Genomic DNA, 17,612 nt, shown 5'->3' on the forward strand with positions numbered 1-17,612 from the left:
AGCATAATTTGGAAGAAAATAAATAAAAGATGGCAAGAGAAGTGGGATAGAGAGGAGAAAGGGAGGCATTTATACCAAATTCAGAGAAATGTTAAAGGGGACAGGGTGGGAAGTGGGAATAGGAAAGAAGAGTCTGTGATGACGAGGTTAAGGTTGGGACACTGTTCACTGAATAAAACACTAAAGTTGATAGGGAAGCACCAGACAGGGTTGTGTGAGGGTTGTCGAGAAGAGGAGTCAGTGGAGCATATAATTATGAGTTGTAAGAGATATGAAATGCTGAGGCAGGTAATGAAGAATAAGTTGAGGCAGATTGGGGTGCAGGAGATTACATTAAAAGGGTTATTAAGCGCAGTAAATGGGACACAGAGTAGAATATTGATGTTATTTTTAAGGGAGGCGGGACTTTTCAATAGGATTTAATTGATAATTAAAGTGTGTTTTGTGTGTGAGTGTTTATTTGAGGGGAATGAGTGTTATGTAAGTGTAGGAAAGAGAATGGACAAAGTTGTATTATAAAATCTATTATCTGATCCATATTCCGGAGCAGAGGGGGGCGGTAATGCACCAAAAAGCTGGATGCCAACCGCCGTAAAATTGGAAAGAAGAAGAAGAAGAAGAAGAAGAAGAAGAAGAAGAAGAACCGCAAACATAGCGAGCACGCCGGAGTTATGTTTGGGACCATTTTACACTATCATGACTATAAGTTTGCGTGTGCATTCGCAGCCTTTTGTTTTGTGTAAATGTAAGTTATAATGTTGTGTTTATTTTGTGTAGGCCTAACGTATCTATATCTGATTTATCTCATATAACAACAATAGGTTATTGTAATAAAATATTGTGAATTATTTGGGTTTAGTTGCCATAGTCGCGTTGCTCCAGAAATAGCGCGTCCACAACATGAGTCATTCTGAATGGCACGTAACTTAGTTAAAGTTCACTTGTGCATTCGCTTCATTTTGTGCAGATATAATTTATAATATTATGTTTATATCTTTATATTTTGTATCTGATTAATCTCATAAAGGATACGTTTCTTTGAGTTAAATAACGCGATCCAGATTAACGGCATTCATTTCACGCGCAGCTCAAACAGCAATGCAAGGTGAGCAACATCTCGTTCATTTGGTGAGGAACATAACAGTTAGCGTTTTGTGCAGTATATTTGTTTCAGGACAGGTAGCCTATATCTTCATTTGACTGTTCTAATATAAGGGACGCCCTCTAATTTTACTGTCATCTTCCTCAGGGATGATTTAAGTTGTGTTCAGTTCTATATAAGTTTCCTGGTCTAGTAATCTTACTATTACCTTTCTCAGACCAAGGGGGATTATAAGTGCTGCTGCTAATGTTCAAGTTTTTCATATGTAGTTTACCAGATATATTATTATGTAGGCTTAATAGGCTAAGCCTACACATATAGATTTGTATTTAAAACCTATTTTATGTTGCTTAATGTTTCACATGCAACAGGTGAGCCAGTGCACAATTTTTTTTATGTATTTTAATTTTCTGTGCATCATTTATTTTTTTAAACTACATAAATTCCATTATCTGTACCATATCCCAGCTGTTACAATAAAGCATCAATTGAGCAATATAACATGCATTTGTATTCAGTATATAAGCAATATTTAGCTTTTTATTTAAGACACTATTGATACCGTAAGAATTTTACATTCTCAGGAAAATAGCCGCTTATCAGTTAATCGTTAATCGATCGATAAGGTCAATCAACTAACGATTAATGAATTAATCGATAATTTGCATCCCTAGTTTGTCTGTATGAGACTAGCAGTAAGCTAGATCAACATTAGAACAACATACAGATCATATTCTAACATTTGATCATTGTTGAACTATATAACATTGATTATTTTTATGTAAATGTGGTCACCTGTTTAATAAAGTACATGTAGGAGCGGTTGAAGTCTCGGACGTGGAGCTCTCGTTTATATACTGTCTATATACTGTTACTGTCTACTGAGCTCTAGGCATCTCGAAAACACCGCACTGATATTGATTCTCGTTTTAGTTCTCCTTTTTTATCCAAAGTCTGCTTGCCATGGTCCATAATGTTTGAACGAAACAACAACAGCGTGCAAATAGACATTGTGTTGTCCACGTCTGTCGCCTTGGTTACTATCAGAGGCTATTACTATGGCAGTAAGAGCGGAAACCAGGGACAACGCGGATATGACGCCATTGACGGTGACAAAACGGAAATAAAGAAACGTGATGTCTTCGAATTAAATTACAAATTTCTCCTGGTTTGAAAGTTGTTGGAAACAGTCGGGATAATGTACACAACTAAAAAAAATATATAACATAGTTATAGTGATTTTTGCTATTTTTAAAGCAAAACAGTTACATATTGTGCCTTGAAGTGTTATATGTTCTGTATATTTATTTCTGAATTTGTTTATTCTTACATTTATTCTTACTTTTTCTGTGAAGTCTTTTAATTCTGATTATGTATAATATTTTTTCTATATCACTTTGTCCATTATGTTTATGTTGAAGATAAAATAATGTTAAAACAGAATTAATTAAACAAACTCAGTAACATTTTTCTGAATGGATAAATAAATATGGTACATAAATGCTTATAGTGTGTGAATGAGTGAAAATGTCCATTTTATTTCTGATTTTATTTTCGGTTTCAGGTCTGCTCCACCTACCACCTTCAGTGAAGCTCCTCCCACAACAATTCGCCAAGAAATGCTGGAATATTCCCATCAGCCTACAAGCGAAGAAGAGTTTGTGAAAGAACAGTGAGAACATGAGTGACCAGAATCCTGCGGAATCAAATCTGAAGATACTGAAGAACAAAGAGGTTGGTTTTTATTCTTGATTATTTGTTTAGTGGTTGTGGGAAGAAAAGTCATGAAATAACAGTAGCAAATTATATAACTAGGTACAAAATAGAGCCTCAAAGTTAAATCTATTTCTATCTTTTTTGTTTTCAACAAATAATTCACCATATTGATGATATTGATGTGGGCATGTCTGCATGCAAGCATTTCAGCGAGCTTAAACATATCGCCCTTTTACTGCAGATTTAGTTCACAAACCAATATGATTTTCATTTACACTTAACAGAATCATTGAAAAGAATCAGTTTATTCACGAGTATCAGAGTATGTGAAACATTCTTCAGTTCAAAATAATGCAAAATGATACATTAAGAAATTTAGTATGATATTGTGTTTTGGAATGTAGTAAAGTAAAAATTCCTCAGAATAAAAATACTCCAGTAAAGTACAGATATTTGAATTTCTATTACACCCAATGAACAAAATAATGAACTTTTGAAGTAGCATTATATTACCCCCTTTAAAAAAATCAAGGCAGTCATAATTTTGCATATAAGTTGTCTTATCTCTTCACATTTCTTTGATGAATAAAACTTTTTTAAATTTCATTTTAGACCTGATGGAGGAAATTAAGGAGAGTGAAGAACTGAGTGAAGCGGAGGAGAAACATCATATCAAAACTGAAGGAAAATCGTTGAGTTGCTCACAGACTGAAAGTAAATTTGTACTGAGAAATGCCAGCAACAATTTCACGTGTCCTCACTGTGGAAAAAGCTTCAAATACAAACAAGGTCTTGAACGTCACATGAGAATTCATACTGGTGAGAAGCCGTACTCATGTGATCAGTGCGAGAAGAGTTTCATCAGAAAATATAACCTAAATAGACACATGACAGTCCACACTGGAGATAAGCCGTACTCATGTGATCAGTGTGGGAGGAGTTTCACACAAAAGTCAGTCTTAAATGAACACCTGAAAATCCACACTGGAGAGAAGCTGAAGACATGTGATCAGTGTGGGAAGAGTTTCACACTAAAAACAAACTTTACGAGTCACATGAAAAACCACACTGAAGATAAACCAAACACTTGTCATCAATGTGGGAAGAGTTTTTCACAACTAGGATACCTTAAATATCACATGAGAATCCACACTGGAGAGAAGCCGTACACATGTGATCAGTGTGGGAAGAGTTTCATATTCGCATGTTCATTTAAATTACATCTACGTTCTCATTCTGGAGAAAAACCATTTAACTGTGATCAATGCAGTAAAACATTTCTTTCGGCAGGTTCCCTGAATAAGCACATGATCGTTCATTCAGAGGTGAAGCCTCACTTGTGTTCTTTGTGTGGAAAGAGATTTTCTTGGCTAAATTGTTTAAAAGAACACCAGAAAAGACACAGCGGTGTGAAGAATTATGTGTGCTATGTTTGTGGAAAAAATTATTTTACAAAGGGTGAACTGAATCAGCACCAGAGGAGAAGCTGCACACAATAAAGACTGCTTAAGGATCACATGAAAATCCACACCTGAGAGAAGCCGCACACATGCAATCAGTGCAGGAAGAGTTTCAGAAGTGTTCGAGCTTTGAAATTACATCTGTGTTCTCATTCTGGAGACAGAAAGAAGCACAAGAAAGTTCAAACAAAGGGGAAGCTTTACACGTGTTCTGCTTGTGAAAAAAGTTTTACACGACTGAGCTCTTTAAGTACACCAGAAAACACATACCAGTGCGAAAGCAGTGTGAAAGACATTTGCCAAAATAAAAAAAACTGAGGATTCACATTGGAGAAAAACCTTTCAAGTGTTCACACTGTGACAAAGATATTCAGATTTTTTTCCCCGATATATATCGTCGTCAGCTATGATATAATTTGAATCATTATACATTATGATTTTTGCATTGTCCTTTGTTTCCCCAAATTTCTTATAATGCATATGTGTGACTTTTTCTTTTACTCTCTTTTATGAAAAAAAAGTAGTTTTTTTTTTTTACATGTACAAAATGTTTGTTTGCTCGAAGAGGCTGGAGAAGAGGACACTTTTAAGAGGAACATGTCTTCAATTTTTTTATTAAAGCATTGTATCTAGTTACTGTAAGAAATGATCATGTAGCTTTGTGACTGGATGCTTCTTTGATATTATTCTAGTGTTGCTTTGGACACCTTTAGTCAATAAAGAGAGAAATATCTCATTCGTTTTAACTTTTTATTTTGTTTTTATAATTTTTCGCCAAGTAATCATTAACTAAACGTGTTACTTATTTTATCAACAGCTTTTTATCAGCTTTATATAGCGCTTTTTACAATACTTGAAAAATAGATTGGAAGGAAAATCATGTTTGTTTCGGATGTACAGCTTTTGGATTTACAGAGGATTTAGAAGAAAATGGTGTCATTGTCCAGCTCAGTTCAGTTCTCATATAATGGTGTCGATGCAGAGAGATCATTAATATTGTGCAATATTAAGTGTCCCCAACTAGGCATAGGCGACAGTGGCAAGGAACCAAAACTCCATAAAGTGACAGAATGGAGAAAAACAATCCATGGGAGAAACAAAGTTTCTTAACAAACATGAAATAAGTATATATACATTACATGGACAATACTATAAATACTGCATATATAAATAAAACTGAATAAAAGATTAACATAAGAAACAGTAAATGAGTAAATACTTGAATATGAAATTTGACGGAGATTGATATTCAAAGATTTTTAATTACTAAGGAACAAATCATAAATGAATAACGCTGATAAGAAAAATATTATGAAGGAATTCAGAATAAACATTGACAGTTTGGATGCACCATCCCCTATTAACAATTAGGCAGACATCTATATTGAAGTTTAGAAAAGAACATAAATGAACAAATACCAAAAAAAAAAAAAAAAAACTAAAATTAAAAGCATAAATACAGAAAAATACAGATCTGAAACCATTTGTATGTCTGTGTAATTCCCTCAAATTGGGTTTCATTTAATTTATAATACAGACAAGTTGTGTTCCTTGATTCTGATTGGTTGGTTAAGCCAATTTGAAGCTTACAAAGCACAGTGAACTGCTCAACGGTGAGTGAGTGAGTGAGTGAGTGAGTGAGTGAGTGAAAGTGAGGGCGCTAGTGGGTATATCGTCTCCTTTTCTGTTTGTTTGCAGTTGGCAGACAAGCTCGAGGTGCATTTATGCCACCAAAAAAAGGGATAATTAAACGTATTATTCATTCACTCTGAGGTGACTCAATGATGTGCAATTGTTTTGAAGTGTTTTGGTCTTTATTGTTATTCTGTTTTGCTAACTGATTTGAATCTAATTGTACTGCTGTCATGGCTAGGACACTCCCGTGAAACAGATTTTTAATATCAGAGAGATTATCCTGCTTAAATAAAGGTAGAAAAATAAATACAAATAATAATAATAATATATCTCCCGTTGCTACTCTCAGCCCTAAAGTTGGAAACACCTCAAAAGGTTCAAAGTTGTCATCGGATCGCTTGTACATCTGGGAGATGTAAATGCTGCGTTCTTTAATGATACACCTGGAAACAAAGCTGTCGTAATGCCAAACCCCCTCATGAAAGAATAGAGTTGTTGGGTTTACAACTGTGACAAGGACTGAGTAACCGGATAAACATTGTATGTGAAGTATGTGAAGTTCACAGCATAAAAAAGAGATTTACACCCCGTCCTGTGATTGTAAGAACATCGACTTAACATTTCCACACCCCAAAATGTGACGATGAACAAAACGAACTGTGATTGGTTGCTTTACTTGTCTGTCAGACAGCTCTTGAGCGGTCTTTAGACAATAAAAGCTACTATGGACACCAGACCTTCTGCCATCAGTCTGAAGATCTGGCTATGTGGCGAGACTTCCCTCCCTTTGCCGACCACCTCTTTACAGGTGCTCTCGGGTTCATAGTGCAAATTTTCCTTGTTTCCACAACAAAAATCTGTTGATAAAATGAGTAACATGCTTAGTCAGTATTAGTCGATGAATAAATATAAAAATCAAACTAAAGTGAAAATGAATGAGATAGATTTCTCTCTTTATTGACTTAAAAGATACTGAAAAATAGCATGAGGTATAGAATAAAAGAAGCAGCCGGTTGAAAAACTACATGATAGTTTCTCTTACATCTGCACTTGGTAAATAAGTCAAAAGTTGTAGAGTAACTACATATAGATAGCTTTTCACATTTTCACAATAGCTTTGTGTTTTTAGATTGTGTAATATTTGGAAAGTGTCACAGTCACCCATTAGTCACTGTCTACACTACATGTCCCATCATCCTCTCCGGCTCACACCTGCACTCACTCCACCATTACCATTACCATACAGATATTCTTCAATACTCAAATTAAGATCCTTAGTACGTTTTCCAACTTTTAAATCTTTTAATGTTTAATAAATGATATTTGACTCCAACATGACTGAGAGTGAATGACATGGGTTTGTAGTATTATTATCTGACTGTGTAGATTATTAACTGTCCAAAGGGGGATTGAATTGCAAGGATCCCCAAATCCTTTGAAATTTACTGATACATTGAAGGCTAAGTTGGGCACATTGACTGTGCAAAATTGTTGGGTGATGGAATGGAAGTCTGTTAGTATTTTGAAGAGATGGCAAACAGTATGATATGGCTTTTTGATTAAAATTGATGATAGGGAAAACAGTTAATGTCAGTGGTGTGTGGAATGAGGAGTAATTTTATATTTCATGTTATAAACTCAGAAAAGTGTTAAACTATGCGCTTCACACTCCAGACCAGTCGGTGGCAGAAATGCACATTTACGTTGTTTTCCCAGACCTCTAAAAACCAGAAGAAGAAGACGACGAGGGGCTCTCCGAACCCCTGTTGCAAAACAAAATATTTGCAGCCTTTTTAAAGCATCACGGACACAATTTACAAGTGAAGACATGCATTCAGACTATCTGGAAGAACAGAAATCTGTAAAGATGGAGTTTATTGAAGATTACTGTGAGAACAGGAGTGATCCAGAACCCTTCAAAGTGAAGCTTGAAGATACTGGTGAACTGAGAGGTTGGTGTTTATTCTTGATTCTTCATTTGTTATTCTGTAAAACATGAAGATTATAAAACTTAAAGCAGATTGTCAGTTAATATACCGGAGCCTATCATAGGTAAACGTAAAGATACTTTAAAATCCTGATTTTAGAATAAGTCTATATTATTACTTGATTATAGGTTTAAAAAATAGCACCAATATGACTACATGATGTTAAATACCGACTGTAAGCACCGACTGAACGCAACTGTCTCTGACTCAGCATGATCAGTCGGTAGTATCAAATTATATTCATAATCTGCCTAGAATCTTTCAGCTAGTCATTAAAGGGGAAATGAAGCAGTCAATCAAGTTTACATGATTTACAAGATGGATTTCCACTGTAATCAACAATTATATAAGAAACATGACAAATGTAAACATATAAAAGAAAAAAAAGAAAAACCGTTATATCTTTTGCTGCCAGGGCGCTGCCATTGTGTGCAGTATTCTAAAGTGTGACGTCACGGGGTTGGTTGGCTTTAATAAACCTGGCTGAATGTATTAATATCACGACGTCAAACTGTCTACACCACGGAGTTTTGACCGCGAACAACTAACGTTAGGTACAGTCATTATTAGCTAACAGCTGTAAGCATGAACTAGCTAACACTAACTTAGTGTTTAGCTAACTTTAGTGGAGTTTATTAGTACCAGACAAAAAGACGACGTCTAACGTTAACGTTATGTTAACAAACTGCACATGGAAACATTGTTCGCGATGTCTGCCATCATATTAGTTCATGTCTCTTGTCAACAACACCATGTAAGTTAGCATGTATATATGCATTTGAGCCGATACGGCGTGGGAACCGAGCAGTGGTAAGTTACGTTGTTATGTCGAACAGCCGGTGGTGGTTTTGGGCGAAGAGCGGGTTGGTAAGTTGCAGCGCGTGTGGCTGTTGTAATGCGATGCCCACCGTGTCAGAGTCCATCTGCTGTATATAACATATGTTAGACTTCATTAGTTGTTCGCGAATCGCGGTCAAAACTCCGTGGTGTAGACAGTTTGACGTCGTGATATTAATACATTCAGCCAGGTTTATTAAAGCCAACCAACCCCGTGACGTCACACTTTAGAATACTGCACACAATGGCAGCGCCCTGGCAGCAAAAGATATAACGGTTTTTCTTTTTTTTCTTTTATATGTTTACATTTGTCATGTTTCTTATATAATTGTTGATTAAATTGGAAATCCATCTTGCAAATCATGTAAACTTGATTGACTGCTTCATTTCCCCTTTAAGTTATCATTATAGTTGTGGAGAGGACATTGCTATTCTTTTAAATTTAGAACGATTTTTTACATTTTATAGTTAGATTGGAATTATATTTTTTGATGTGAATTGGCCTTTAATTACTAACAAATTATATGTTTTAATAATTTATTTTTTTAGACATTCCTCTGTACATCTAGTCATTACTGATTCATATGTGACACCTTAATTACATTTGTGGTAATGAGATTTATTTAATTTTGAATAATTTCGCATATAATTTTCGCATATAATTCAATTATTTTAAAAACTCATCAAAGCACAACATTTGTAGCAAATGTCCTTGACATTCACATTTCGGTCTTTAATATTTTATGTGTGACTTTTTTTTCTTTTTTTCTTCATTTTAGACCTTATGGAAGAACATGAGGAGAGAGAAGAACTGAATGAAGTGGAGGAGAAACGCGTCAAAACTGAAGAGATATCTTTGTGTTTCTCACAGACCGAAAGTAAATGTGTACGGAGAAGAGCCATCAAAGAATTCAATCAGTGTGGAAAAAGATTTCCATACAAACAATGTCTTAAACGTCACATGAGAATTCATAGTGGAGAGAAGCCGCACACGTGTGATCAATGTGGGAGTGCTTTTGCCACAGCTGCCGTATTGAGACGGCACCAGAGAATTCACACTGGAGAAAAACCTTACAAGTGTTCACACTGTGAGAAGAGATTCAGCCAGGCAGGACATAGGAAAAGACATGAGAGGATTCATGCTGAAGAGAAGCCGCACACATGTGATCAGTGCGGGAAGAAGTTTGCACAAGCAAACTGTCTTAAACTATATCTTGGCTCTCACTCTGGAAAAAGATCATTTAACTGTGATCAATGCGGTAAAAAATGTATTAGGGCAGGACCCCTGAAGAGCCAACTGAACATTCATTCAAAGGAGAAGCCTCACATGTGTTCTTTGTGTGGAAAGAGCTTTTCACAACTGGGTTATTTCAAAATACACCAGAAAATACACAGCGGTGTGAAGGATTATGTCTGCGTTGATTGTGGAAAGACCTTTATTACAGCTGCCATATTGAAAGAGCACCAGAGAATTCACACTGGAGAAAAACCTTACAAGTGTTCACACTGTGACAAGAGATTCTCTTGGTCAGGAAATCTGAGAAAACATGAGAGGGTCCACTCTGAAGAGAAGCCACACGAATGTGATCTATGTGGGAAATGTTTTAAAGAAAAAGAAACCCTTAAACTTCACATGAGAATCCACACTGGAGAGAAGCCGTACACATGTGATCAATGTGGGAAGAGTTTCACACATTCATTCACACTTAAATTACATCTGCGTTCTCACTCTGGGGAAAAAGCATATAACTGTGATCAATGCGGGAAATCATGTCTTTCATCATCATCCCTGAAGATCCACCTGAAAGTTCACACAAAGGAGAAGCCTTACATGTGTTCTCTGTGTGGAAAGAGTTTTACTCAGATGTGTACTTTAAACATACACCAGAAAAGACACAGTGGTGTGAAGAATCACATGTGCTTTGATTGCGGGAAGACCTTTGTTACAAATGCCATGTTGACACAACACCAGAGAATTCACACTGGAGAAAAACCTTACAAGTGCTCACAATGCGACAAGAGATTCAGCCAGTCCGGAAATCTGAAAAGACATGAGATGATACACACTGGAGAGAAGCCGTACACATGTGATCAGTGCGGGAAGAGTTATAATAATTCAGGTTCTCTACTGCGTCATACTAAAAAAAAATGTGGTAAAAAACATGTGGTAAAAAAAAATTTTGGCGAACATTGAGACACTGCCTACGCTGCTGTGAGCGACGTTTAGATGAGTATGTAAAAATGTGATGCGAGCTGCTTAAGTATTAAGTCCAATTTACACTTCTGCGTCAAACTCGCGTCGTAGCTACATCGTAGACTGTGTGTAGCGCACGCCCTTCGGCGTACCCTGACGTGCACTTCTCCAAAAATGTAACAACGTGTCAATTCTACGCGGTGATTGCTGTGATTGGTCTGCTAGAACTGCTCCCTCTGCATGTGTAATTGCGCGTCAACGTGGACAACGACGCAGAAGTATAAATTAGGGCTGTCACTTTTATGAAAAAATCCTGTTCGATTTTTGAGACATAAGTGTTCATTGAATCGATTGTAAAATCGAAAATTGAAAAATAAAACGCCATATATGGGCAAATCCACGGACAACTAACAGGCATTAGGACGAACGTAAAGAGGGCGCGCCGCGCCTGACGCGCACAAGTCAGCAATATTTCTGATGATTTATTGGCGTGAAGTTTCGCGCACAATGACTAGTGCAACATTCTCGAAAAGCAATAAGCATAGTGGACTGCCATAGCACGCAGCATATGAAAAACATTACCTCATTCTTCAACATGGCTGTGTTTACGATTAGAAATGTCAAACAAATTTCGCCTATGTAGGCGATTGTAGACCGTTGCCCGAATCTGTATCTGAATGCATGAGACTGTCTGAATACCGGGAAAATTCACAGTTTTGTAGTAAAAAGAGACACATTATGCAGAAGGATAATTGCTGTTATGCGTGTTTGTCAGAGCCTGCAGTTGCAAATGACGCGCGTTCGCTGCGGGCATAACATGACGAGCTGGACGCGCTCCGAGAAAAGACCGTTAAAATCGATTCCCTATTTTCGTTTTCGAAACTTGCGTTGGTTGGTCCGATCGATTGTGCCATCGATTTTCGAACGTAAAGTGACAGCCCTAGTATAAATGAAAACCAACGCGTACCTACAGCTAGAGGCTCTGGCTTAGGTCCGACGCAGAAGTATAAAACAACTGGATATTATTTAATCCAGCTCCTTCTGGTTGAAGATCGAGTGAAACCATCAATTTTATATGTGAATTATGTTAGATTTTGACAGATCTGGTCTTACTTCACAGCAGTAACTTATAAGGAGATTGAATTGTTCCATTATTCCAAATTGATTATGATCCACAAATAAATGTTGAGAGATTTACAAAAAATGATCATATGCACATATAATTAAAATGATCTCCACAAATATATGTTAGTTTCACAAAAATGTTTCAAATTCACAAATAGATCTAGTGAAATTTTCTGTCTTGTCCTTCATTGACTGAAGAATATAGTTCCTAAAGGATTAGTTCACTTTAAAATGAAAACTATAGCCCATGATTTACTCACCCTCAAGCAATCCTAGGTGTGTATGACTGACTTCTTTCAGAATAATACAATCAGAGTTATATTAAAAAATAAGTTTTGTAATGGCAGTGGATTGCAACCAACAGATTGAAGCTCAAAAACGTTTATCCATCAGTCATAAACGAACTTCACATGGCTCCGGGGAGTTAAAAAAGGCCTTATGAAGCTAAACGATGAGTTTGTGGAAGAAAAATATTCATATTTAACACGTTACAAAGTAAAATTCTAGCTTCTGGCCAAACGCATTCTACTTGCCCGGTTGCCCCTTATGTACAACTCATGAAATGTATGACGTCAGAAGCAGCGTAGTGCGTCATGGCATAGCGTAAATAGCAGTACGTTGCATTACTTGCATAAGTTGTGCTTTACATTTAAGTGGAATCCGTGTGTTCGTTTGGCCGGAAGTTATTTTACTTTATAAAGTTTTAAATATGAATATTGTTCTTACACAAACTCATGCATGTTTTTGAGTTTCAATCTTTAGGTTGTAATCCACTGCCATTATAAAACTTGGAAGAGCCAGGATATTTTTTAATATAACTCCGATTGTATTCGTCTGAAAGAAGAAAGTCATATACACCTTATCTTGAGGCTGAACTACTCCTTTAAACATTAGTACAACAAATAAGTTGTTTAAAATAAAAATTTCGTTCAACCATTAGACTGTGTGCCAAACCAAGCCAAACTATATTTATTTGCGTCTTTTGAAAATGCATTAATTTCAAATGTTCAGAACTATGTAAATTGCCATATAATATTCACTTATAATTCAAATTTACACAATTCAAATTCAAATAGTATTGTCATATTGTCGTACAGTCTGAAGTCATGTCAGAATTTATGCAACTTTTGTCACTCGAGATCAACATTCATCACCAAAATTGCTTATTTTTAAAGGGTGGTATCATGTCCCTTTTTACAAGATGTAAACTAAGTCTCTGAGAGACTCTACTCCCCAAGTAGAGTCTCTCAAACCGTAGTCGGACAATGATGTAGCTGATGTGGAGTTAAATATCTTCAAGTAATTGATTAGCATATTCTGTCATGATAATCTATAAATCGCTCTTTTGGGAACCGGTGTAAGAGTGACATGCTATACGCTGATTTCACGCAGCCGCCATTTTGAAATCGAAAGTGAGGCTCCGGTGGGAAGAACCCCGGAAGTAAAGATAAACAACAATGCCTTGGACTACCAAGATGAAGCTGCTGCCGCGATGTACACTATTGGATGCTAATATCCAATATAGGATATGTATGTAGTTCATTCCTGCTTCTTTTTTTACTTTCTGAATTATATATATAAAAAATATTTTATTTATAAATTAATTTCACTGTATATAGTCTAAAGTATGAAAGAAATGTATGTACAGTTTTAGAATTGACACAACTTCATTAAACACAACAATACGCCATCGCATTCACGACTCTCCTGTGATTAAAGGCGACACTTCCGGTTTTCTTCCCACCGGAGCCTTGCTTTCGATTTCAAAATAATGGCTGCGTGAAATCAGCGTAATGGATTTGTTACGTACTTCATTGCAATAAATGTGTAAAGACGGATGCGACAGCTTGAACAGACTCCCAAATGAGCTCTACTACAACAGCTATACCTCTTCTCAACATGGACTCACCCCTTTGTTGTGTGTTTCCAGGGTTTTTGTACATTTTAGGGTTTGTGATGTCACTAACCTGGGAGAAAGCTTGTGTAGTCCTTATCAGTCGTTTGTTGTAGTCCTTAAAAAGCGATTTCTGTAAAAGAAAATATCTCCCTTTTCTTTGAACTTTGAGCTTTGTATCTTGGCAGATGTTGTTTATGGGCAAACAGCAACATTACACACTAACTATAGTTAGAGAAGTGAAATCATAATCGACCACCCCTTTATTGTCCTCCGTTCTTACATCTGTATGACGAGTGTTTCCAAGTTTTCGGTTTTCCCCCAGAATTGGGCTATTTTTTCACCGTTGCCTCTGGTTGTTTTTCAACTCTGTGGGTTTAAAGTGACCCCACTAACATGATATTTACCCCCAGGAACACGATTTGGACTAGTTTTGAGAAGCAACTGAGCAGATTTTATTGCGAAAACCTGGCAACCCTGTCTTTGCATGAGGGTCAGATTTGATCTAAGCAAAATTTTGAATTGAGCACTTGGGCTATGTTCACACTGTCATTTCAAATCCAGTTGGAATCTGATCTAAAATGATTGAATGTCCACATTTCATGGGATTTGTGGCTATTCAGACTTGCTAAATTTGATCGGATCTCAATCGGATATGCACAAAAATTGTATTTGGACTGACATTATGAACGTAGCCTAAAGGGCCGTTCACACCAAGAATGATAACTAATGATAACTATATTTGGGTCCACACCATGAACAATAACAGTCTGCTTATTATAGGCTTGCGCGTTGCGGTTTCAAAGTGTGCACAGCGTCATTGAACATGTTTTTGCTGTTCTAGTAGCATTTACACGTGTCTGATATTTGTTATTAAATTATGGGTCCATTTCAAAGAGATAGTTCGTTAAAAAATAAAAATTCCTTCACCTTCATGTTGACTCAATCTTTTAATATGAACAACTTTCACAAGTTAATATTGTAAGTTTTTTTTTTTTTTTTTACACTGTTTGCTCTCTTTTAAATGCCTTGCTCTTACAAAATGGTGATGCCAGTAGTCTGAATCTGTGAGGCTTTCAGAACAAATGTAGGCTGTTGAAATGGGGTTCACGCCGTTTGTACAAACTTTGCATTCACTTGCAAAACGGCAAGTTTCTCAGCGGAGCACAAACATTTTAGCGAGGGAATGCAAAACATTGCATGCTTTAGAGAACACTAAAGCATTGACAAATAATTTTTCCTCATCTCATATTTTTTTCTCATATGTCCCTTCAGGGGCTCCGTAGAATAGCCAACCAAATAGCAAGAACTTTTGGGTCAATATGTGGAAGATAGCCATCACATTAGCTAAACAGAATGTATGTATGTATGCAGAATGTATGTGTTGATTTACAGTCATTTTTAATAGGCCTATGTGCTTTAAAAAAAAATCTGATGTATTATACTAATTGTTTCTTTTACTAATGTATTTCTTTTTAATCTTCTTTTTCCTTACATTGCTAAATGTAGCAATTATTATTGCAAATTAATTTTTACAATTTGTTTTTATTAGGGACTTTAAGCAACATAACAGCTGCGGATGAAACGGCAACGGCGTTCTGGTGTTCTATTGCGCCTGCGCGACATAAAACTGCTAATGGGAGAACCCGTTTAAATACTGTCTACGGGGAGAACAGCTGATTTGCCATAGCCTATTCGTTAATACCATAGACTGGGTTAATACGTGCCTGATTAGATAAGTAAATGTTATAATATTATGTGGCATTTTAATTGTACCTGTATATAATTTAACCCTTTCACACGTAAGTTTAAAATATTCTGGCTGACCCCCCAGCGTGAGTTTTTCAAGGCGACCGTTATTTAGAATGTGTCACTTTAAGGTGTCCATGGTGACGCGTCATTGCTTGTCACGTGACACACCGCAGCAACAACAGAGCTGAATGAATGATGATCTGCTTTTATGTCATTTTTCCTTTTTTCTTCAAAATATTCACAAATTTGTTAGATATGGCATGAAATATCTGATATTCCGATTGTCAAATATATGCAAGTGGAAGTGTTTTGTTGTTTAAACACCTTTATAACGATCGCGTTAGTTGAGCTGTATGCGCGATGGGCGCCGCCATCTTAGTTTGTGTAGCAGACGCAGTTCAGAGAATCGGATCTGTTGGATTGTTTACAACACGTGAATTCATCCACGACTCCCGAAATACATAAAAGTAAGTGGCTGGTGAACTGGGAGAAGAATAGAGTAAACTTTAGAGTTACTTACACAATGTGTATCTGATATGAATAAAAATTATAATGGAAAGGATTATTATTGCCTCCTCCTTTGACATCAGTGTGTATTTTACAAACTCTAAATGTATTGTTTCTTTAGTACTTATATGTCTGAAACCTAAAATAAACATTATGTGGTTGAAAACACTGAAAAGTTGTGATATATGACAGCTCTGAGCGCGCCTGTCTCTGGCTCAGCGCCAGCCAACGCGCGAGAGCATATTTGAATTTAGCAGTTGATCACGTGATGCACTGACCGTTCTAATCACACCGGTGTGATCGTACGCTCCAGGGACCAGCCAAGACTGATCACACCGGTGTGATCGTACGTGCGAAAGGGTTAATGCACATTCTCTTGCTTTTTTAAATGACTTTTTTTTTTTTTTTTTGGTATTATAAAACAAGTATTTTGTTAAATTATTAAATTTATATTAATGATTAAATTAAATTTATTTGGGACAAATCTATGCCAAAGGAAATTTGCTGACTGCGCTTTTACTTTACAGAGATTATGTAATTATAAGGCAACTCGGATGAAATAACATATTGAATTCCACCCGTAAGTCAGTGTTAAGTTACAAAACATGGGGTTAGCGCCATCTAATGTGCATAAAGATGAAATGCAGCTCTTTTACGTCTGATTTTTCAACCGGTCCTTTAGCGCCGTTTGATTTAAAAAATACAGAAACAGTTTTTAACAAATCATTTAGGCCTAGGACTATGCGTGTTATTCACAAAGTCTCTATAGCCTACTAAACGTATGTCAATAGGGTAAAGACTTATTTTATGTTTGTAGCCTATAAACGAAACTGAAAGTGTTTTGACAAACGCAGAATAGTCACCGTCAAGTAGGCTAATGGAAAAAATAAAATAAAAAATCGCGCATTATAGGCTACTTCAGGGTCCAGGCTGGAGTGGAGTGAAGTTAAACTAGGCTAATTAAACATCCATAGGGATAAACCAATTCGAGGCACCCGAACAGCTCCCAGACAGATGTTTTTATTTAAAATAAAAATAGAAAAAAGGCTACACTGGTGAGGGGATACCTTTCACATGAACCTTTCATATGAATCTCACAATTGTTTTGCATATGGCATGATTTGCACTTGATAAAGATGTGACTAACACAAATATGATCTACATGACCAGTCAATGTTTAACCGTGAACAAATCTACAGGCATTAAAGATCGTAATGTAACAGAACAGTCTGGTGGTTGGCAAGGGTGGGTGTAGCCTAATCGTACCATGTGACTAGCAGTAAAAGGGAGAAAAAGAAACCATTGTGCAAATCGTTTCTGATGCTCCACACTGACATCCTTGCTGGCAAGTAAGTTTTTTTTTTTTTTAAAACGTCCTCGAGTACAGTTATTGATAATTAGG

The 17,612-nt window shown here is 36.4% G+C and overlaps 1 protein-coding gene and 1 long non-coding RNA gene across 3 annotated transcripts; both read left to right on the forward strand.

The window, feature by feature from the left end:
- The first annotated feature begins 599 nt into the window (after nucleotides 1-599).
- Nucleotides 600-5,030, forward strand: LOC308702531. The gene is made up of 3 exons (XR_014031613.1): nucleotides 600-1,105; nucleotides 2,667-2,836; nucleotides 3,431-5,030. It is a non-coding gene; the product is annotated as an uncharacterized lncRNA (long non-coding RNA).
- A 2,570-nt stretch (nucleotides 5,031-7,600) lies between these two features.
- Nucleotides 7,601-12,812, forward strand: LOC308702512 (uncharacterized protein). 2 transcript variants are annotated; one of them, XM_081385428.1, is made up of 2 exons: nucleotides 7,601-7,865; nucleotides 9,518-12,812. In XM_081385428.1, exons 1-2 carry the CDS (start codon nucleotides 7,742-7,744, stop codon nucleotides 10,930-10,932), a joined length of 1,539 nt encoding a protein of 512 aa, XP_081241554.1. In that variant the 5' UTR covers nucleotides 7,601-7,741; the 3' UTR covers nucleotides 10,933-12,812. The 2 variants fall into 2 exon arrangements, with proteins under 2 accessions (XP_081241554.1, XP_081241555.1); XM_081385429.1 differs by lacking the exon at nucleotides 7,601-7,865 and adding an exon at nucleotides 8,612-9,014.
- The last annotated feature ends 4,800 nt before the right edge of the window (nucleotides 12,813-17,612 follow it).

This window comes from Scardinius erythrophthalmus, assembly GCF_964197995.2.
Source record: "Scardinius erythrophthalmus genome assembly, chromosome: 14".
Classification (NCBI taxonomy): domain Eukaryota; kingdom Metazoa; phylum Chordata; class Actinopteri; order Cypriniformes; family Leuciscidae; genus Scardinius; species Scardinius erythrophthalmus.